The sequence below is a fragment of the Scyliorhinus torazame genome, chromosome 11, assembly GCF_047496885.1.
Source record: "Scyliorhinus torazame isolate Kashiwa2021f chromosome 11, sScyTor2.1, whole genome shotgun sequence".
NCBI lineage: Eukaryota > Metazoa > Chordata > Chondrichthyes > Carcharhiniformes > Scyliorhinidae > Scyliorhinus > Scyliorhinus torazame.
The window spans coordinates 246,293,098-246,314,942 of record NC_092717.1 but is presented as its reverse complement, the minus strand read 5'-3'; the positions used below and the strand labels follow the sequence as shown (position 1 = coordinate 246,314,942).

At 45.4% G+C, this 21,845-nt stretch overlaps 1 protein-coding gene across 3 annotated transcripts in view; it reads left to right on the top strand.

Annotated features, from left to right (window-relative positions):
• lama3 (laminin, alpha 3) overlaps positions 1-21,845 on the top strand; it is an 858,151-nt gene that overhangs the window by 751,296 nt on the left and 85,010 nt on the right. For all 3 annotated transcript variants that reach the window (XM_072468523.1, XM_072468524.1, XM_072468522.1), the window contains exons 50-60: positions 161-354; positions 3,293-3,409; positions 3,501-3,655; positions 5,563-5,704; positions 7,697-7,799; positions 11,998-12,114; positions 13,390-13,572; positions 16,483-16,622; positions 19,095-19,289; positions 19,388-19,524; positions 20,531-20,696. In XM_072468523.1, coding sequence (XP_072324624.1) covers positions 161-354; positions 3,293-3,409; positions 3,501-3,655; positions 5,563-5,704; positions 7,697-7,799; positions 11,998-12,114; positions 13,390-13,572; positions 16,483-16,622; positions 19,095-19,289; positions 19,388-19,524; positions 20,531-20,696 — 1,649 coding nt within the window. The remainder of the gene's footprint in view (positions 1-160; positions 355-3,292; positions 3,410-3,500; positions 3,656-5,562; positions 5,705-7,696; positions 7,800-11,997; positions 12,115-13,389; positions 13,573-16,482; positions 16,623-19,094; positions 19,290-19,387; positions 19,525-20,530; positions 20,697-21,845) is intronic.

Sequence of the window (21,845 nt, the reverse complement as noted above, 5' to 3'; positions counted from 1 at the left end):
TGAAAATCTGGCCCTAGATATCAACCTTGATTTCACTGAAGGGGGAACCAGCTCCAAAGCCTAAATGGCCTGCTCTTGTTCCCATATTCACCGGCACAATCTCAGTGATGTTTCTTTTACAAACCATTGTAACTTTGGTTTCTTATTCATTATCTTTCAGTGTTCGACCATGTTAATAGGCTGGTAAAAAATATTGACGAGAACAAGGAACTCACCAATAATATAAAGGATGCACTAAATTTGTATCAGGCTAAGTTAATGGATCTTCAAGAAGCGATGACTGAAGCAGTCAATCTAACTCGAAAGGCTGATGACCTCAACAGAATCAACTCCATTTCACTGGAAGCTATCAAGGTGATTGTTGTTCAATATCTATTCCATAATATAACTGTTGGGTTTTATTTCTTTACAAAGTCAATGTTACTTCATAAATTAGATTTTCTGATGAGAGTTGTCCAGTTATGAAGAGTTTTGAAGTAAATATGATGGATTTTGATTCAGAGAATAAGGAGACGTGTTTTCGGTGGTAGAACAGTCGTTCCTAGAGGATACAAACAAGATAATTGACAACAGAATCAGAAGGAAGATGTAAACAAATATATGCAGTATTTTATGAGCTGGAATGTGCTGCCTGAAAGGATGATTGATTTTTTATCCCATCCTTAAAGTTACAAAGCCTATGCGCCGAGTGGACAGGGCAAACCCTTATTCCATCTCATTGCCTGCTCCAAAAAACAATTTAAATGGAATCCAATTCATGGTCTCCACAAGAGAGACATACAAGATCCAAGCTGAGAAGAAAAGACTTTGCACCTCGTCTTGGGCTGGATCTGATGCTCGATCATAGCCAAAACGCCGAGAAGCGGTCGCATTCAGACCTTTTAGACTTCAGATTGAAAGGGTCCAGAATTTGATTCCTCAGAGTTGTGAGTTCTAGCCCATTTAACCCCACATCAAAATGCTGTACAATTCCCTTAAGGCAGAGAAATACATTTTCTAATGCAAGTGCCAAAAATAGTTTGTGTCTTTTTCACATCAAATTTCTTTTCCATGAAGTTGAGAAGCACCCCCACACACAAAGGGTGGTAAAAGTTTGGAACTCTCATCCGCAAAGGGCAATTGAGGCAAGGTCAATTGTTTGTTTCAAAGCTGAGATTGGTAGTTTTTTGTTAACCAAATACATTAAGTGATATGTGGCCAAGACAGGCATGTGGAGTTAAGTCGCTGATCAGCCAAGAATTCTTTCAGGGCCTAAGGGTTAAATGACCTCCTCCTGTTTTTCTGTTTCTCTGAATACAACCTTTGTTTCAACTGAAGCATATAATTTAAAGCAGCTCTATTCAGTACACACCAGTGACATCTATTGGAAAATAATGGTACTGAGCATCAATGTATATTTATTTTGGTACAGTATAATGTTTGAGTTTGTTCCTATAAGCATCATTGGTTATCGCCAAAATCAACAAACCCATCTGTGTCGAGCTGATCTGTATGATATTAATGTACATTGGGAGGTTTCCCATTTTGAGATGCTGTATAAATGTAAGTTGTTGTTCAATCTTAATCCTCCATTCTCCACTCTTCCAAGACTACAGCCTACCCAAACCTCAGTGTAACCATACCCTAACCCCCACTCACACTATGTGCTTCTCACCTTCTCATCTCAACAATGACTTATATTTAGATAACACCTTTAATGTAGTAAACAGCCCAAGGCACTTTACTCAAGCATTATAAACCGCCACATCAGGAGATCGTGGGCCAGATGACCCAAAAGCTTAATCAAAGAAGTAAAAACGAAGGGGCATCTTAAAGGAGGAAAGTGAGATGGAGAGGTTTTGGGAGGGAATTCCAGAGCTTAGGACAGGGGCTAGTATAGCACAGTGGGCTAAACAGCTGGCTTGTAATGCAGAACAAGGCCAGCAGCGCGGGTTCAATTCCCGTGCTGGCCTCCCCGAACAGGCACCGGAATGTGGCGACTAGGGGCTTTTCACAGTAACTCCATTGAAGCCTTCTTGTGACAATAAGCAATTATTATTATTATTAGGAAACGGAATGTTCGACCGCCAATGGTGAAATGATTAAAATTGGGATGCTAAAGAAACTAGAAGTAGAACAACATGGATGTCTTGGAGGGTTGTAGGGCTGGAAGAGATTAGCAAGATTGGCAATTATACTTTCAGCTGTCTTGACCCGCTGCTCTGGAATTTCATCCCAAAGCCCCCCCCCCCCCCCCCCCACCCTTTTCCATTTTGTCTTGCTTTAAGACCCTTCTTTAAAACCCATTTCACTGACATTTGGTCAGCACCCACCCCATGGTCTATTACCTATTCCTCGCGTTAATGTGCATTTTGTTTTACTCTACCTCTGTAAAATATCTTCTCTTGGTTTCTACGTTAAAGGCCATCACATGTAGACAAGTGTTTGTTGATAATGGTTGTATACATCTAACATCTTTGGCCTGTAAGGCAAATGTTTCAAACTACCTTGAAGCCTTTGTGATAATGAATGGATTAGTTAGAATTTTTTATTTTTTTCAACAGTATGGGTGTCACTGGCAAGGTCATTATTTATTGCTGATGGCATGGTTTAAATTGTAAATAGTCTTAATGAACCTATTTCTTATTAACAAATGCAGTATCATTGATTTGGCTGAACGTGTTCGAGTAAATATGCATCTTCGTAGAGTAGAATTCTTAGTTCTTTTTATTCATTTAAGAGATGTGGGCTTCGCTGGTTAAGCCAGCATTTAATGCCCATCCCTAATTGCCTATGAGGAGGTGCTGCTGAGCTGCTGCCTTGAACAGCTGCTATCCATATTAAAACAATGCATTTATAAAGTGCCTTTAACATAATACGCAAGGCACTTCACAGGAATGTTAGCAAACAAAATTCAACAATCACACAAGGAGGTATTGGGACAGATGACCAAAAGCTTAGTCAAAGATGTAGGTTTCAAGGAGTACCTTAAAGGACGCGAGAAAGCGAGGGGTTTAAAGAGGGAATTCCAGGACTAAGGGTCCAGACAGTTGTTGGCACAGACACCAATGCTGGGATACGCAATGCAGAGATCCCCAAGGGCTGTGGGGCTGGAGGAGGTTGCAAGAATTAGCACCACAACAAAAAGAAGGGGAGTAAATCGGCCTTCAATCCACAAGGATGACTTAACAGTGGTCAAAGACCATTCCTGGAGACGTTACAAAGTATCTCTTTATATCGTGTGAACTAAGAGTATTTAATGTGAAGACGTGTAACATGAAACACAAAGTCAAGATCTAATTTCTTCTTCCAGAAAAAACACAATGAATTAGATGAGAAGCAGACAGAAATCGCAAGTTTGCTTCAGATGGTTGAGGTCAGCCTTACTGAACTGAAAAACATGCTTCGGGACTTGGACAAGAGTCAGGAGGTAAGGGGAAACTGTTCATCACCAGCTCTTAATGTGATATAAAATAAAACTTCACAATCGTACTCTGATTTATCATTTTTCTATCAACCAGGATTATGAAAAACATGGAGCTCAATTGGATGGAGCGGTATCATCACTTGAAGTCAAAGTTAAAAAGCTTTCAGATGCAAAAAGCAAGGAGCCCATTGTGGTTAGAGCAGAAAAACATGCTGAAAACTTGGATCAGTTGTCAAAACAACTCCAGAGGTGAGAGGGATGTGGGGATAGGACAGAAAAGTGGAGTGGAGGTAGAGGATCAACTATAATCTTATTAAATACGAGAGTAGTCTTCAGGGGATGAATAGCATTCTTCGCCTCCTATTTCCTATGTTCTTATTTCAGAACACTGGCTGGGTGGAAAAGGGTGTAACAGAAAGAGATTGGCACAATAGGTCAGTGAGTTGGTTTTCCTCACTGCTGGATGTTGGAGGAGAGAGGACTCAGTAGCCTCGCATGGTCCCCATTCTCAATCATGCACCTCTCAGCTTGGGAAGATGCACAGCATGGAGTGACAATACGAAGGGGAAAATAACACAGAGCAAATACATTTCCAGCCGGTCCCCAGGGGTCAGTGCTCAGGAAAAGGGAAGCTGGCAACCTGTGATGCCAGTTCTCTGATCTGGCTGTCAGCCGTGGCTCAGTTGTTAACGTTCTCACCTTTGGTGGTGGGTTCAAGTCTCGCCCCAGATGCTTGAGTACAGAATCTAAGCTGACACTCTGGTGCAGTACTGAAGGAATTCTGCACTGTGGGAGGTACCATTGTTTGAATGAAGTGTTAATCTAAAGCCATGTCTTCCTCTTGGGTGGATAGGGAAGATCACATGACATTATTTCAAAGTTTTCCTTGATGTCCTGGCTAACGTTTATCCCTCAATCGGTATCACAGTGCTTTGTGTGGGAGGTTACTGTGTATAGATAGTCTCTCACTTTTCAGACAATACAGCAGTGACTATGGGCGGGATTTACCAACCAACCCGCTGGCAGCAGAGGCGGCCCACCATCAGGATTTACCGACCCCACCATTGTCAACAGGATTTCCCAGTGACTGCATCCCTTGTCACTGGGAAACCCATGCGCCGGCATGGAACCGGAATATCTGGTAGATCACGCCCCATGTCGCAAAAACTATTTCACTAGGTGTAAAGTGCTTTGCAGCATCCTGCGGCGATGAAAGGTACTATGTAAATGTACCTTTTTTATAATCTTGCCCTGTTATTTGATGCTGACAACAAAACCAAAGGGCATCCCACTTCTTCAATCTCACCAATGCGACTTTGAGGCTTTTTACAACAGCAGCCTCACGAGCAGTGCACAGGCCCAGTGTAATTGCTGAATCTGATTGGATGTACTCCTGGAGATAGCATCGCATGACCTTTTCACATTGTCCGCCTACTATTGGCTAGTCCTCTCAAAACATTTCAGTGCCCCAATATGTTGTCTCCAGGATTCCTGGAATTAGTGACTCGGAGATTAATGTCAAATCGCTCGAGGCTCCAGGCCAACCCTGGAGGGTTGGCAACATTTATAAGTACCCATTCCCAGCCCCTCCCTCACCTGAAAACACCTCCCCGCATTTTGGCATTATCTTGAATTCTTATGGTGTTGAGTTTAATTATGATTTTTTAATGCACGACTTTGTCAAAAATAAACATTTTTGAAAACTAGATTACCAGTAAAATAGTGCTCAATTTGCATGATGGGATGGGAGGGGTCAGCTGACAGGGAACACATCTCCACTGTCTATGACAGCCCCACTCCCACTTTACGTTCTCTTTTATGGCCACTTAAGGGTCATAATTAGGGCAAGGCTGGACTTCCCTGCCCACCCGAGCCCAAAGCCGCTACGAGGTCGGGACAATGGGAGCCTGGAGGGAATCTCGTCTCTGCAATTTCATGCCCCCACCCCCACCCCCACCCCCACCTCCGCCTCAGAACCTGCACAGGATGAGGAGAGTGTCAAATACTGGCCATAGAGAGTTCCAAATAAAAACGAATTGTGCAACTTATTCGTTTGTAAGTGTCCTCGTTGATGATCAGGGGTTTTTACGCATTATTGTTGTTGGTACATTTTTTAAAATTCTGACTTTGATTTTAAACCACTCACATTGTTACAGAGCAATAGGAACGGTAAACCAAGATGCCTTAATCCAACGTGTCCTCAATGCTTCCGATGCCTATGAGAACATAATCAATGCAGTGAATGCAGCAGAGGCAGCAGCCAACAGTGCAGCAGATGCAGCCGATAATGCTTTACAGGTAAATGTCAGACCTGAGCAACTGATCAAGTGCTAGTAGTGGGTGTATAGAAACATGCATTAAATTGTGTAAAAATATAAATATATATATTCTCAAGGGCAATCACTGGTCACGCCGCAGCTGACGCACTCTCCATTTCCAAGCACCGTACTTTAGGAAGGATATCAAGCCCTTGGGGAAATTGGAGAGCTGTGGTGAGGGAGGCCTTAGAATAAAAATCATGTTGGCTTGAAATGGTGAAATGTTCCCGCCTCGTTCTGTTTTCCTTGGAAGTGGATTGTGTGGATTCCTGTGAAAGGAGGCCCATTCAGCTTATAATTGAATCAATTATCAGCCGTTCCCCAGGCAAAATCGCATTTGGTTACTGGAGCAGTTGGCAACTTGTCTCTCAGAAGGTGATTGCATGGTAGGAGTTCAAGCTGGCGTGATAATAACAACCTACTAGACTTCAAAGTTGCAATTTTGAAAGCTTGAGGTCTGGGGTTGGCCATTGCAAGAGCATTGTCCCAGACGCTGGTCACTGTGCAGAGACGGTGCCAGCTCCTCGGGCTTCTTTCAAATCCATTTCACTCTGCCCTCTTTTTGTCATTCACTTCAGCAACATTGTCAGTGCAGATGTGGTGAAGCCTGCTGGCTGCTCTAACATTGGCACGCTAATCTGCCCTCCTGCCTCCTCAATCGCCCACCATCACTGGTCAGTGATCTTGGATGTAGGTTGTTAATTGGAAGCCTTGCAGAAGGTCGGACTGGCAGGCTCCCTATTGCGGCAATTGGGTTTGAAAATAGCCTCGACATCCAGAAAAACACTCCAGTGGCAAAGTTCTGCTCATTTAGCTTGATGAATAAACAATTGGTCAAAGTAGTGGGTTTTAAGAGATTTCTTCAAGGAGAAGAGGGAGCTCGCAGGATTGAGATATAAAGGGAGAAATTCCAATGCTTATAGCTGGCAGCTGAGTCACCAGCAGTGGAGCGATGGAAGCGGGGGATATGCAGGACAATCAGAAGGTTGTCTGGCTGAAGACGATTACACAGGTAGGGAGAACTGAGGCCACCGTGGGATTGGAAAACAAAACTGAGATTTTTAAAACTGCATCGCTGGAGTGAGAGCCAATAACGGTCAGTAAGCACAAGGGTGAACAAGGCTTTAGATGAAGTTTGGGATATGAACAGCAAAATTATGGATGAGCTCAGGATTATGGAAGAGCAGCCAGGAGAGCTTTGGAATAGTCGAGTCTGGAAGTGACAAAAGGCACGGAGGAGGGTTTAATCAGTAGATGCAGATTTATTCAGTCGGTTTGCAGGCACAGCAACCGAAAGGCAAATTTTAGCACTTACTGGAAAGGGACTGGAGTATAAAAATAGAGAAGTATTGTTGCAATTGTACAGGGTGTTGGTGAGACCACATCTGGAGTTTTGTGCACAGTTTTGGTCCCCTTATTTGAGGAAGGATGTGGTGGCATTGGAGGCAGTTCAGAGGAGGTTCACCAGATTGAATCGAGGGATGAAAGGGTTGACATAAGAAGGGAGATTAAACAGTTTGGACATACTCGCTGGAGTTTAGAAGGATGAGAGGGGATCTGATCGAGGTGTATAAAATACTAACTGAGATTGATAAAGTAAACGTAGACCAAATGTTCTCCATTGTGGGACAATCTAGAACGAGAGGTCACGCATATAGGTTGAGGGATGGTAGATTTAAAACTGAGATGAGGAGGAACTACTTCTCGCAGAGGGTGGTGAATTTGTGGAACTCGCTGCCCTGTAGTGCGGTGGAGTCGGAATCATTAAATGGTTTCAAGAAGGAGATTGATATATTTCTGAATTTTTTTAAAAATGGGTTAAAGGGAAATGGGGAACAGGTGGGGCGGTGGATTAGAGACCAGGAAGAGATCGGCCACGACCTGATTGAATGGCGGAGCAGGCTCGAGGGGCTGAATTGCCGACTGCTGCTCCTAATTCCCATGTTCCTATGCCTTTTATTGTGTTTTTTAGGCTGTGGTGAAGGAGGATTTGCCTGGACAAGCATCTGATTTAAACACCAAAAGTGATGACGTTCTTCTCATGACAAAGGAAGCTGAAAGGAAATTAGATGCAGGTAGAGTATTTTGCTTGAGTTTAGTACAAGTCCCTCGTCTTGCGTGTGATGATCCTACATTAAGCAGTCACAAAATATCAAACGATTAAAAAAACGTAATGAAACGATGTACAAAATGATGTTGGAAATCTGAAATAAAAACACTGGAATATATAATTGAAAGGGATATTTTCAGACATCACACTACACCAGCTGTAGCACAGCTATTGCATAAGTTACCCTATCAGGAGTTGACCATTACACACATTTAATGCCCTCCATAGAGGTCCGTTTGGTGGTGGTGAGTTTTCCGCGTGGGAAGCCTGAAAGGTAAACTCTGCTGTGTTTCCTTCCAGGTTTCTGGGGCGGGAAGAGGGAGGTGATGTTGGGGGTGGGGCTGTTGTGGGGTAAGTGGGGTGGGTTGGGAGGGAGGGGGGGGTTCCCTCGTTAAAATGCACTTTGTGCTTGATTGAGGAATCTGGTCCCAGGGAGGGGCTCCCCACAGAAAGCCGCCTCCCCAGCCCTTCCTGCTGACCTCCATCTCCCATGACCCTCACCCCATGTCCCCATCCTGCCCTCACTCCCCTGTCGCCTGGGATCCCTCAGTGTCCTTGGTGGATCCATTCCCAACAGCCATCACTGCTTCTGATGGTGCTGCCTGCAACAGACAACTGTTTCTTTTTAATAAACATTTTATTGAGGTATTTTTGGTATAGTAACAACAACACAATAAACAATATACATGAAACCATAAATATAGTGCAAAAGCCATTTACCTCTCGTACAGGTCCCTCCCTTATTGACCCCCCACTCTAATCTAAACTACTCCCCCCCCCACCCCGTCTGCTGCCGATTAATTTCCCACAAAGAAGTGGACGAACGGTTGCCACCTCCGGGTGAACCCTAACAGTGACCCTCTCAAGGCGAACTTGATTTTCTCCAAACAGAGAAAGCTAGCCATGTCCGATAGCCAGGCCTCCGACTTCGGGGGCTTTGAGTCCCTCCAAGCTAATAGTATCCGTCTCCGGGCTATCAGGGAAGCAAAGGCCAGAACGTCTGCCTCTTTCTCTTCCTGGATTCCCGGGTCTTCCGACACCCCGAACATCGCCACCTCTGGACCCAGCGCCACCCTTGTATTTAACACCATGGACATGACGTCCACAAACCCCTGCCAAAATCCCCTAAGCTTTGGACATGTCCAGAACCTGTGGACATGGTTCGCTGGTCCTCCCGCGCATTTTGCGCACCTGTCCTCCACCCCAAAGAATCTGCTCATCCGGGCCACTGTCACGTGAGCCCGGTGCACAACCTTAAATTGTATCAGGCTGAGCCTGGCACATGTGGAGACGTGTTGACTCTACTCAACGCGTCCGCCCATAGACCATCCTCTATCTCACCTCCCAGCTCCACCTCCCACTTGCGCTTCAGCTCCTCGGTCTGCGTCTCCCCTGACCCCAGAAGCTCCTTATAAATGTCCGAGACGCTCTCTTCTCCTACCCACCCTCTGGAAACGACTCTGTCCTGAATCCCCCCTTAGCGGAACGAGTGGGAAGGTTGACACCTGTTTACGAAGGAAGTCCCGCACCTGCAGATACCTGAATTTGTTTCCCCTCGCCAACCCAAACCTTTCCTCCAACGCCCTCATACTCGGAAAGCTCCCCTCTATGAACATATCCCCCATCCTCTCAGTTCCCGCTCTCCGCCATACCGGAACCCCCCATCCATACTCCCCAGGGGAAACCGGTGATTATCACAGATTGGGGCCCAGACCGATGCTCCCACTGCTCCCACATGCTGCCTCCACTGGCCCCAAACTCTCAGGGCCGCCACCACTCCTGGACTGGTGGAGTACCGTGCCGGCTGGAACGGCACAGGCACAGTTACCAACGCCCCCAAACTGGCGCCCTTATATGAAGCCGCCTCCATACGCACCCATGCCGACCCCTCCCCCACCACCCACTTCCTGATCATGGCCACCCAGTAATATTTGCTAAAATTTGGCAGCGCCAGCCGCCCTCTCCCTGACTCCGCTCAAGCATTACCTTCCTTACTCGCGGGGTCATGCCCGCCCAGACGAAGCCCGTGATCACTCTGTTGACCCGCTTAAAAAAGGACCGCGGAGTAAAGGTGGGGAGACACTGAAATACAAATAGGAATCTCGGGAGACTGTCATCTTCACCATTTGCACCCTCCTAGCCAGAGACAACGGAAGCGCGTCCCATCTCCGAAAATCATCCTTCATTTGGTCCACCAGCCGGGCCAGATTCAATTTATGCAGCCGGTCCCATTCCCGCGCCACTTGGATACCTAGGTACCTAAAGCTTCCCTCTACTAACCTAAACGACAGTTCTCCCAGTCGCCTCTCCTCCCCCGGGAACACAATCCTCGATCCTGGAGGACAAGATTTTAACCAGCAACTTGGCATCTACATTCAACAGGGAGATCGGCCCACACAGCTCCGGGTTCTTGTCCCGCTTAAGAATCAGTGAAATCGTTGCCTGTGACATCGTCGGGGGCAATACCCCTCTTTCCCTTGCCTCATTGAACATCCTCAACAACACCGGCCCCAATATCCCCGAGAATGTTTTATAAAACTCCACTGGGTACCCATCCGGACCTGGGACCTTACCTGCCTGCATGGCCTTCATGCCCTCCTCTATCTCTTCCAGCCCGATTGGGGCCCCAGCCCTTCTACCCGCTCCCCATCCACCTTTGGGAAATTCAGCCCCTTCAATAAGTGCCTCATCCCCTCCAGCCCCATAGGGGGTTCCGACTTGTACAGCCTGCTGTAGAAGTCCCTAAATGCCTTATTCACCCCTACTGAATCACCAACCAGGTTCCCGTCTTCGTCCTTTACTTTCCCCATCTCCCTAGCTGCCTCCCTCTTCCTAAGTTGCTGTGCAAGCATTCTGCTGGCCTTCTCTCCATGTTCATAGATCGCCCCCCCTTGCCTTTCTCATGCGTGACCCAGAGATGGGCTGGGTATAACAGTCCAAACTTAACCTTTTTCTTAAAAAGGATCGACCTGATCTGGTTGAAGCCTGCTCTCCTCCTGGCCACCTCTACACTCAGGTCCTGGTAAACCCGCAGGATGCTATTGTCCCACTTACAGCTCCATGTCTGCTTGGCCCACTGTAGAATGCGCTCCTTATCCGAGAACCTGTGGAATCTCACCACCATTGCCCTCGGGGGGTCTCCCATTCGCGGCTTCCTCGCGAGTGCTCTGTGAGCCCTATCCACCTCCAAGGGCCGGGAGAATGCCCCATTCCCCAGCAGCTTCACAAACATGTCTGCAATGTATGCCCCACCGTTCGTTCCTTCGGACCCCTCCGGGAGCCCGACGATTCTTAGGTTCTGCCGGCAGGACCTATTCTCTAGGTCCTCCACCTTCTCCAGGAGCTTCTTCTGCTAGTCCCTCAGCATCCCCACCTCCAGCTCCACCGCAGTCTGATGTTCCTCCTGCTCAGCCAGCGCCTTCTCCACCTTCTGGATCGCCCGATCCTTGGTGTCCAATCTATGCTCCAACCGCTCAATCGACTCTTTTATCGGGTCCAAGCAGTCCCACCCATTTCTGCGTAGCAAAGCCTTCCTGAATGACTTGCATCAGCTGCTCCATAGACTGCTGGGTCGACAAGCCAGAGGTCCGAACCTCCGCCATGCTGTCTTCTGTTGCAGCTACAGCCCAAGCTTTCTCTATCTTTCTGTTTCTGCCCTTACGAACACTTCTAGTCCTTCTCTCCATGCACCGCAGTGGGAATTCAGTAAACAAATATCACTAACATCAATTTTACAATTCAAGTCTGGTAGAAAAACAGGGGAAAGGTCCAAAAGTCCGACCAGAGCGGGAGCCACCAAATGTGCGACTTACTCCTCCATAGCCGCCACCGGAAGTCAACAGACAACTGTTGACCACTGATTGGCTGACAGCTCTTGGCCGGGCGTTGGTGGGGATTTCCACCCCTCAGGTTCACGATCGCAGTGAAGGCCTTTCAAGGGCCACTTTAACTGCCTGACTAACACTTAATACCCTAAAGGAGGCAAAGTGAGGCTCTTACTGGTCCTCCAGCCAGCAGGCAAAACCTTGATTAAATATAACCTCCAGGTTGCCTGTCTGTCGCCTGCATGTAAAAAATGTTCCCATGACAAATAAAGTTTGAAAATCACTCAGCCTACAGCCACGCTTGCATGTGTCCAAACGTTTAACTCTGCCATTTTTCAGATATTTTGCCAAAACTCAGTGATACAGAAAACCGCCTCAATGATGCTAAACGTAAGAAAGATCAGTTGCTGCAGGATCTTCCATCACTTCGGAGAAAAGTTAAACAAATAAATCAAGGTATGGATTCACATGTTGTATGTTAGCTGGTTCATGTTATAGAATCAGGAGGGGGTCATTCGGCCCCTCGAGGCTGTTCTGCCATTCAAATAGAGCATGGCAGTTCTGTATGTTAGCTCCATTTACCTGCCTTGATTCTGTGACCTGTACCCAATGAAAACTCATCAGTTGCAGGTTTTTTAAATTGGCCCTCAGCCTCAGCAATCTTCTGGGGAGGGAGTTCCAGATTTCTGTCACCCTCCATGTGAAGAACTGTCTCCTGACATCATCCCTGAAAATTCCTCTCTAATTTTGTTGTAGTACCCCCTTTGTTTTGAAATCTTAGCCTGCAGAGGAACTGGTTTCTCTGTATTTCCCTGTCAAATCCTTGATTGATTTTAAACACTTCAATGTGGAATTTGGAACACGATTTTCTTAAATGGCGGAGAAGGCCTCAGGCGCAAAATGGCCCAATTATGCTCATAATTCGTATATTCCTATGTTTGTATTTGTTATGGGCCAGGGTTTCGAAAACTCCAGAGTATATCATGGAGTTCACCTGACCTACAACTGTTTATAGATTTTGGTTACGATGAGCACAAGAGCCTGCCTTTCAGGTGTTATTCAACCGAGGTCTTAAGCACTTTTAATCAAAAACAAACTTTATTCTACTAATTTAGTTAACATTTTTATAAACACACACAGTAAGCATTTTTATCAACTACAAACATAAAGACCCCACACAGCTCCAGTACTCTATGTATAAACCGTAAAGAATCCCCCCTTTTCTGTTCCAATTTAATAACAAGATCCAAGTAAAAAGACAGAAACCCCTTTTCAAAGGAGTGGCCCAGCACACGGCACTCTTAGTGTCTTTCAGACTTGCTATGGATACTCTTGCTTTGTTTCCAAAACAGCAGGTTTGAATCCCTTCCAGAAAACAGTTATCTCTTTTAAGTTATCAAGTAATCTGGAAACCGCTTTTAAAATGCAGGTGGAGAAACCCTCTTTTTCAACCTGTGCTGCACAAACCAGTGCAAACTCAACCCGAAAGTAAAACTCAGAGCCACAGCCAGCTCCCAACTCAAAACCGAAAGTAAAAACTCACAGAGCCACAGCCCAGCTCCACCAACACAATGACATTACTGAAGCCATGTGATAGGACAAAAACATTTCTTGAAGGGACATTCCCGTGACGGTATTGGATTACCCTTAATCTTCAACTCTCAAGGGAAGTTTTGACATTATATCCTGTCGCTACTAAAATTAACATTTTCAATATCTTCTTCGTTTCAGAGGGTGTTGGTGAAACATTAAAGCGAGCAAAAGATGCAGCTCGTGAAGCAAATGAGATTGCTGAAAGAGTAATGAGTAAATTGCAGCCAATCAGAAATGATGTCGGAAACATCAGTAAGACATCAGACAGTGCTGCGAACACTACTGCTATTAACATAGCATTAAAGGAAGCAGAAAATTCGGGTAAGTAAAATGGTATCTATTGGTGAGTAATGTAATCCCCCTACGCCGTCACTCCTGACAGTGACACAATTAAAACGACTTGCTGTTTTACCCAGTCCAGGTCGACACATGACTCCAGTCTCAAACCAATTCAGTAAATTCTCTAAAGTGACCCACTCGGATGTATTAACCGGATTTTTACAGACTACATGGGCTGTAGTCAAAGTTCAAGAAAAAGATTAGAGATGTCAGCCGAGCAAATATCTATTAATTCTAATGTAGATTCGATTAATATGATGGGCTGAATCTTACCAAAAAATGGCAAAGTGTCAGTTGCAGTGAGAACAACAGTGCAAGTCGTACTGATGCTGTCGGCAGGATTTCTCACGGAGTTTTACAGCCTCTTTGCAAAAAGCAAGTGAGCGTGGTTCGCGCTGTCTCTTTAGCAGGAAACTGACTCCAAACCTCCAAACAGATTGGTGCACCCTGGCCAGCGCTACAGTCTCGCAGCCCCTAGCCCACCTCACACGTGTCTCGGGGGCTCCCCCTGCCCTCCCCCTCCCTGGCCCCCTCCATCTAGTGCCTCACACCCGGCCAAACCTGTTGTAAATGACGGCGGATTGATGATCCCGTGAGCGGGCAAGGTTTGGAGAGAATGATGGCTAATGACATGCTAATGTATTTGAATGAGGTTCCTGGGTCCTTGTAGCGTGAAAATTCCAAAACCAGGTCACGCCGGAGAGAATCGTGTTTTCCGATTGTCTCCGGATTTTGAGCCCGTGCCGAGTTTCTCATGGGCGGAGAGTGCGGTTCAAACCCGCCCCCTATGTCTCTCTCTTAGATAAAGTGCAGTGGAAAGTTTCTAGAATGGTACCAAAGATGATGGAGTTTAGTTAATAAGGAGGGACTGGAGAAGCTGCCACTGTTGCCCTTGGAGCAACTAAACAGATATTTAATAGAGGTCTTCAAAATTATAAAATGTTGTGGTAAGAGTAAACAGAGAAATCATTTACATTTGCAGTAAGGTCAGTTAACAGAGGACATAGATAAGAACATTAGAAGTAACAGCAGGAATTCTTTAGACAGATATATGAACGGGCGGGGAACAGAGGGAAGTAGATCCTTGGAAAATAGGTGACTGGTTTAGATAAAGGATCTGGATCGGCGCAGGCTGGGAGGGCCGAAGGGCCTGTTCCTGTGCTGTAATTTTCTTTGTTCTTTGTTCTTTTAGGCAATATGGCGCATCAAAACCTTTCCAATATTCAATGTGATCATTGTTGATCATCTGTCTCGGCTGCATGTTCCTACCTGCTCAACATAACCCTTGATTCTCTGAGAGATCAAAAATCTTTCGATCTCAGTTTTAAATATACTCAACGATGGAAAATCCACAGCTCTCTTGGCTGGAGAATTCCAAAGATTCACAGCCCTTCACGCTTCTCCTCATCTCAGTCCCTGTACTGAGACTGCACCTGTGTTGTAGTTTCCCCAGCCAAGGGAAAGAACATCTCAGTGTCTACTCTATCGAGCCCCTCCAGCATATTGTATGTTTCAGCCAGATCACTTCGGCATAGAGGTCTACAGCACAGAAAAGGCCCTTCGGCCAATCACACTGGCGCTGGTCAAAAATAACCACCAAACTACTTTAATCCCACTTTCCAGCATAGCCTTGTGTGCCTTGGGATCGCAAGTGCACATCTAAATACTTCTTAAATATTATGAGGGTCTCGGCCTCCACCACACTTTCAGGCAGCGAGTTCCAGACTCCCACCACCCTCTGAGTAAAAAGGTTTATCCTCACATTCCCTCTAAACCTCCTGCCCCTTAGCATGAATCTACACCCCCTGCTCATTGACCCCACACAGGGGAAAGGTTTATTCCTGTCTCCTCTATCTATGACCCTCATAATTTTACACATCTCAATCATGTCCCCCCTCAGCCCCCTCTCCTCCCAGTCTATCCAAACTCTCTTCATAACTAAAACGCTCCAGCTCAGGTGATACCTGGTAAATCTCATCTGCACCCTTTCCAGTGCTATCACATCCCTCCGATAATGTGGATTCCTGAACTGCACACGATATTCTAGATGTGGCCTAACCAACATTTTATACAGTTCCAGCACAACCTCCCTGCTCTTAAGCTTTCTGCCTCGGCTAATAAAGGCAAGAATACCATCTGCCTTCTTAACCACTGTATCCACCTGCTCTGCTGCCTTAAGGAACGGGTGTACATGCACAGCAAGGTCCCTCTGATCCTGGGTGCTTCCCAGGGTCCTGCCGTTTATCATGTATTCCCGCGCCTTGTTTGTCCTGCCCAAGTGCCTCACCTCACACTTATCCCGATTGAATTCCATTTGCCACTGATCAGCCCATCTGACCAGCCCATCTGACCAGCCCGTCTACATCCTCCTGTAGTCGAAGGCTATCATCCTCATTATTTACCTCCCTACTAATTTTCATATCATCCGCAAACTTAACCCGCCTACATTAATGTCTAAATCATTTACATGAACCACAAACAGCAAAGGCTCCAACACTGATCCCTGTGGGGCCCCACTGAACACAGGCTCCTCATTCTTCTAAACTTTACAGTACAAGCCCAATTTACTCTCATCGTAGCCTCCCATCATAGGACAACCCTCTGAAATCTAATGGATTTAAGATAATTCGTGAAAGGACCAGAGGTGGGGAGAAAGCTCTTGGTGCAGTGAGCAGTTATGATCTGGATTGCACAGCCTGGAAGGGCGAGGGAAGCAGATTCTAACTCTCAAAGGGAATTGAATAAATACTTGAAGATTTGCAGGACTATGAGGAAAAAGCGCACAGGAGTGTGATCATTTACACTGTAGGATTCTGAGATGATATTTTTGGTTGCTAGGCTAACAAACATTTGCAGCAACCATTAACATTTGATATTTATTCTCTTTCACAGTAGCAAATTTGACTCGCACCTTACCAGGCCTTGTGCAAAAGCTAAATGATTTGGGTCAAATACAGCCGGTCAATAACATCTCCAAAAATATAGGCCGCATCAGGGAGCTCATCAATCAGGCCAGGGAAGCTGCTAATAAGGTTTGTGATATTAAATAATTTAAAATCTCGGTATTTGGATATTTATTTGAATTATAACATATTATCAATAAGCTGGTGGTTTCTGTGTTGTAAAATGTGAAGTTGAGAGTAATAAAGCTGCATTGGAACAGGAAGAGGCCAGTCAATGCTACAAGTCTGTTCTGCCATAATATAATAATAGCTTATTGTCACAAGTAGTCAATGAAGTAGAGGGACTGTTTAGCACAAGGCTAAATCGCTGGCTTTGAAAGCAGACCAAGGCAGGCCAGCAGCACGGTTCAATTCCCGTAACAGCCTCCCCGAACAGGCGCCAGAATGTGGCGACTAGGGGCTTTTCACAGTAATTTCATTTGAAGCCTACTTGTGACAATAAGCGATTTTCATTCATTCATTTTTCAAGTTACTGTGAAAAGCCCCTAGTCACCACATTCCGACACCTGTTCGGAGAGGCCGGTACGGGAATTGAACCCGTGCTGCTGGCCTTGTTCTGCATTACAAGCCAGCTGTTTAGCCCACTGTGCTATACCCTGAACAGGTGCTGGAATGTGGCGACTAGGGGCTTTTCACAGTAACTTCATTTGAAGCCTGCTTGTGACAATAAGCGATTTTCATTTCATTTTCATTTCAGTTAGATCAAGGCTATTTCATCTTAATTGCATTTACACTCATTAGTTCTATACCCTTGCCCTCTCAGATGGCATTAAGAAAAAAAACCATGACCATGTTTAAGAAGAGCAGCAAAGTTCTTCCCTGTGTTCTTGGTCAATATTCCCATCAGGCTACTTTTAATAATCAGCAGTGCTATCAAGCGGCACTTACTCAGCCTTAACCTGCTCATTGATGCTCAGTTTGGGTTACACCAGGTCACTCGGCTAACATCATTACAGTCTTGGTTCAGAGATGCACAAAAGAGCTGAACTCCAGCGATGTGGTGAGAGTGACTGCCCTTCACATCAAGGCAGCATTTGACCGAATATGGCATCAAGGAGCCCTAGCTAATCTGGAGTCAGTGGCAATCAGGGGGGAACTCTCCGCTGGTTGGAGTCATGCCTGGCACAAAGAAAGATGATTGTGGTGGTTGGAAGTTAATCATCTCAGTTCCAGGACATCACTGCAGGAGTTCCTCAGGGTAGTGTCCTCGGGCCAACCATTTTCAGTTGCTTCATTAATGCCCTTCCATCCATCATAAGATCAGAGGGGCTGGTTTAGTACAGTGGGCTAAATAGCTGGCTTTGAAAGCAGACCAAGGCAGGCCAGCAGCACGGGTTCAATTCCCGCACCAGCCTCCCCAAACAGGCGCCGGAATGTGGCGACTAGGGGCTTTTCACAGTAACTTCATTGAAGCCTACTTGTGACAATAAGCGATTTTCATTTCATTTCAGAAGTGGGGATGTTTGTGGATGACTGCACAATGTTCAGCACCATTTTCAACTCCTCAGGCACTAAAGCAGTCCATGTCCAAATGCAGCAAGACCTGGACAGTACCCAGGCTTCGATTGACAAGTGACGAGTAACATTTGCGCCACACAAGTGCCAGGCAATGACCATCTCCAACAAAAGAAAATCTCACCCATCTCTTCTTGACATTCAATACCACATTTCCCATCATCAATATCCTGAGGTTTACCATTGATCAGAAACTTAACTGGAAGCCATATTAATACTGTGGCTACCAGAGCAGATCAAAGCTACAAATCCTACGGCGAGTAACCTACCTCCTGACCCCCAAATTCTGTCCGCCATCCAAAAGGCACAAGTCAGGAGTGTAATCTCCACTTGCCTGGATGAGTGCAGCTCCAACAACACTCAAGAAGCTCGACACCGTCCAGGACAAAGCAGCCCCGCTTGATTGGCACCCCATCCACAGACATTCACTCTCTCCACCACCGATGAACAGTGGCAGCCGTGTGTACCATCAGTACATGCACAACAATAATTCACCAAGGTTCCTTCGGCAGCACTTTCCAAACCCACGGCCAACACCACCTAGAAGGACAAGAGCAGCAGACACCTGGGAACCCCACCACCTGAGGTTCCCCTTCAAGTCACTCACCGCCCTGACTTGGCAATATATCGCCATTCCTTCACTGTCGCTGCGTCAAATTCCTGGAATTTCCTCCCTAACAGGACAGTGGGTGTACCTACAACTCCAGGACTGCAGCAGTTCAAGAAGGCAACTCCCCACTACCTTTTGAAGAGCATTTAGGGACGGGGAATGCTGGCCTAACCAGTTTTTTTTTTTTTTAAATTTTTAATTGATCTTGATTGAAACTTGTCAATCTCATGTTGCTGTTTTTGGGACCTTGCTGTGTGAAAATTGGCAACCACATTTCTAACAATACTTCTGTGGCAATGAAACACTTTGGACATCCTACAGTTGTGAAAGGAGCGACAGAAATGCAATTTACTTTGTCTTATTGAGTATTCTATTAAGTTTTCTAAAACTTTTCCCTTTCCACTCTGTGGTTGTAGATAAATGTGGCAATGAAATTCAACGGTAATTCTGGTGTTGCAGTACGTCTTCCTGACAATCTAGATCATTTGAAAGCTTACACATCTCTAATGGTTCACCTCAAACGGCCAAAAAAAGTGCACCGTGGAGACGCTAGGAGGCGTAAGAGACAAGATCCCCAAAACATGTTTGTTTTGTACCTAGGCAACAAGGATGTAAGCATTTTTCTCTTGTACATTGACACGATTACAAGCTGAACAATATTCAGTAGGTCATCTAACATTTTGTACAAATAATTTTTCTTTTACATCAGAATTCCAAGGAATACCTGGGCATGGTGTTGCAGGGTGAGAAACTGGTTACTGTCTATAAACTGGGAAATCAAGAAGTGAAAATAGTCTCCGAAAATAAAGTCAATGGCACAAACTTTGACCGCATCACATTTGAGAGGTAATGTTTGGGCTTAACTTACTTCAATTTTTTGTGAAGCTACCATTTGTTGTAAATCTGTTGTTTTGTTAGACACACTTACAGAAAATACCGGTAAAGAGGCATATACTTATACTCCATACCCCTTGCCCAAATGACGCAAGAACAAAGAAATAGAAGCAGGAGTAAGCCATTTGGCCCCTTGAGCCTGCTCGCCATTCAGCAAGATCGTGACTGACCTGATTATGGCTTTAACACCATTTTCCTGCTTGTCGCACCCCAGAACTCTTGACTCGCTTGTCGATCAAATTTTGTCAAACTCAGCCTTGAAGATATTCAATGTTCCAGCCTTCACTGCTCCCTGGGGTAGAGAATTCCAAAGACTAACAAAACTCTGAGAGAAGAAATTTACCTTCATCTCTGAATTAAAAGCCCCTTGGAATCTTACGTGTTTCAATAAGATCAGCTCTCATTCTTCTAAATTTCAGTGGATTATAGGCCCAACCCGCTTAATGTTTCCTCATAAGACAAGTCCTCCAACCCAGGTATCAACCTAATGAGCATGGTCTAAACTGCCTCCAGTTATATGTCCCCTTAAGTGAGAAGACCAGACTTGCCTGCAGTATTCTAGGTGTGGGTCTCACCAGTGCTCGGTACAATTGTAGCAAGACCTCCTTACCTTTATACTCCTTCCCCTTGCAATAAAGGCCCCCCCCCCCCCCGGTAATATGGGTGATGGGGTGGAGTAGGCGGGGAGTCAGCGGGCTAGCCACCTGCTTTATTTTGTATGTCCCCGCGTAGGAGGTGTAGGGGTGAGGTATAAAATGTACCGTAAAGATTTAAACTTTATTTAGCTCTCAAAGCTCTGTGATGCATACATACACTCTGGCAGAAGCTTGGATTGTTCTGGTTTACATACCCCTCATAGCATCCATTGCTAAGATGTCACTTGTGCAGTTGAGTCGACAGGTCATTTGTAAACTCTTCATATGAGGTCCTGTGTTTTATGGAAACTTCTCTGCTCCAGGATCCTGCAGTACAGCAGCTTAAGCTACAACCAAGTCGATACGAAAATTGGAAAATATGTCAACAACATCTGGAAAAAAAAAATCGGAAGCGGGGATGATGTTCTACTTAATCTTGATGCAAAAAATACAGTCTTCTATGTTGGAGGATTTCCCTCCAGTTTTACGGTAAATATCAGCAATTTATACGATCTTGATTTAAAGATTAAGAATACAGGAACCGCTCCAGAACTTTGCATAGAATCACATAGAATGTCCAGTATAGAAAAAGGCCAATCGGCTAAATTCCCCAATGCCACTGTTTATGCTCCAAAGAAGTCTCCCTTCAAGTGAATTCATCAGATCCCATCAACATATTGATTGGTTCGCTCTCATGTACATATCTAGCTACGCCTTAAATGCCTCTATATTGTATAGGTGGCACAGTGGTTATCACTGCTGCCTCACAGCACCAGGGACCCAAGTTCATTTGCGGCCTTGGGTCACTGTCTGTGCGGAGTCTGCACGTTCTCCCCGTGTCTGCATGGGTTTCCTCCGGGTGCTCCGGTTTCCCCCCACAGTCCAAAGACACGTGCAGGTTAGGTGGATTGGCCATGATAAATTGCCCCTTCGTGTCTAAAGATGTGTAGGTGAGTTTAGAGGGTTATTGGGATAGGGCTGGGGAGTGATCTTGGGTGGGGTGTTCTTTCAGAGGGTCAGTGCAGACTCAATGGGCTGAATGGCCACCTCCTGCACTATAGGGATTCTATGATTCTATATTATTCACCTCAACTACTCCATCAGAGGTTCCCTGAAGAAAATAATTTTTCCTGAATTCTTTATTGAACTGATATTTAACATTGCTAACTCACACATAAATAGAAATGTTGCTATGCCAGCCCCTAGAGCCTGTGCCACCATTCAGTTAGATTGTGGCTGATTGGTATCATCATTCCTTATTCCAGTGCTCTCTATGATGTACCCAGAAAGAAATTCTTCAATTTCAGTTTTGAAATTTGCAATTAATTACTCAGTAGAACAGAACGTTTGAGGATGGCTGGGAAAAGAGACATGCTTTTGAAGCTTTTCATTATTTCACTCATTAGAACAGACAGGCACAAAAAAAACAAATTTCAAAAAGAACAACAATTCACACTGCATGGGAAAAGGGGGCTGATTGATTGGAAAGTAGATAATCGAAGTGTTGCCATGAGGGACCAGTTATCCCTCATACTTTTGTATAACTGAAAAAGGCGCATTGCCTGTCCAATCTGCATGGAGAGGACAGGGGTTATGAATAGATATAGCTTTTAGCAACATAAGTGATCCACATTGTGA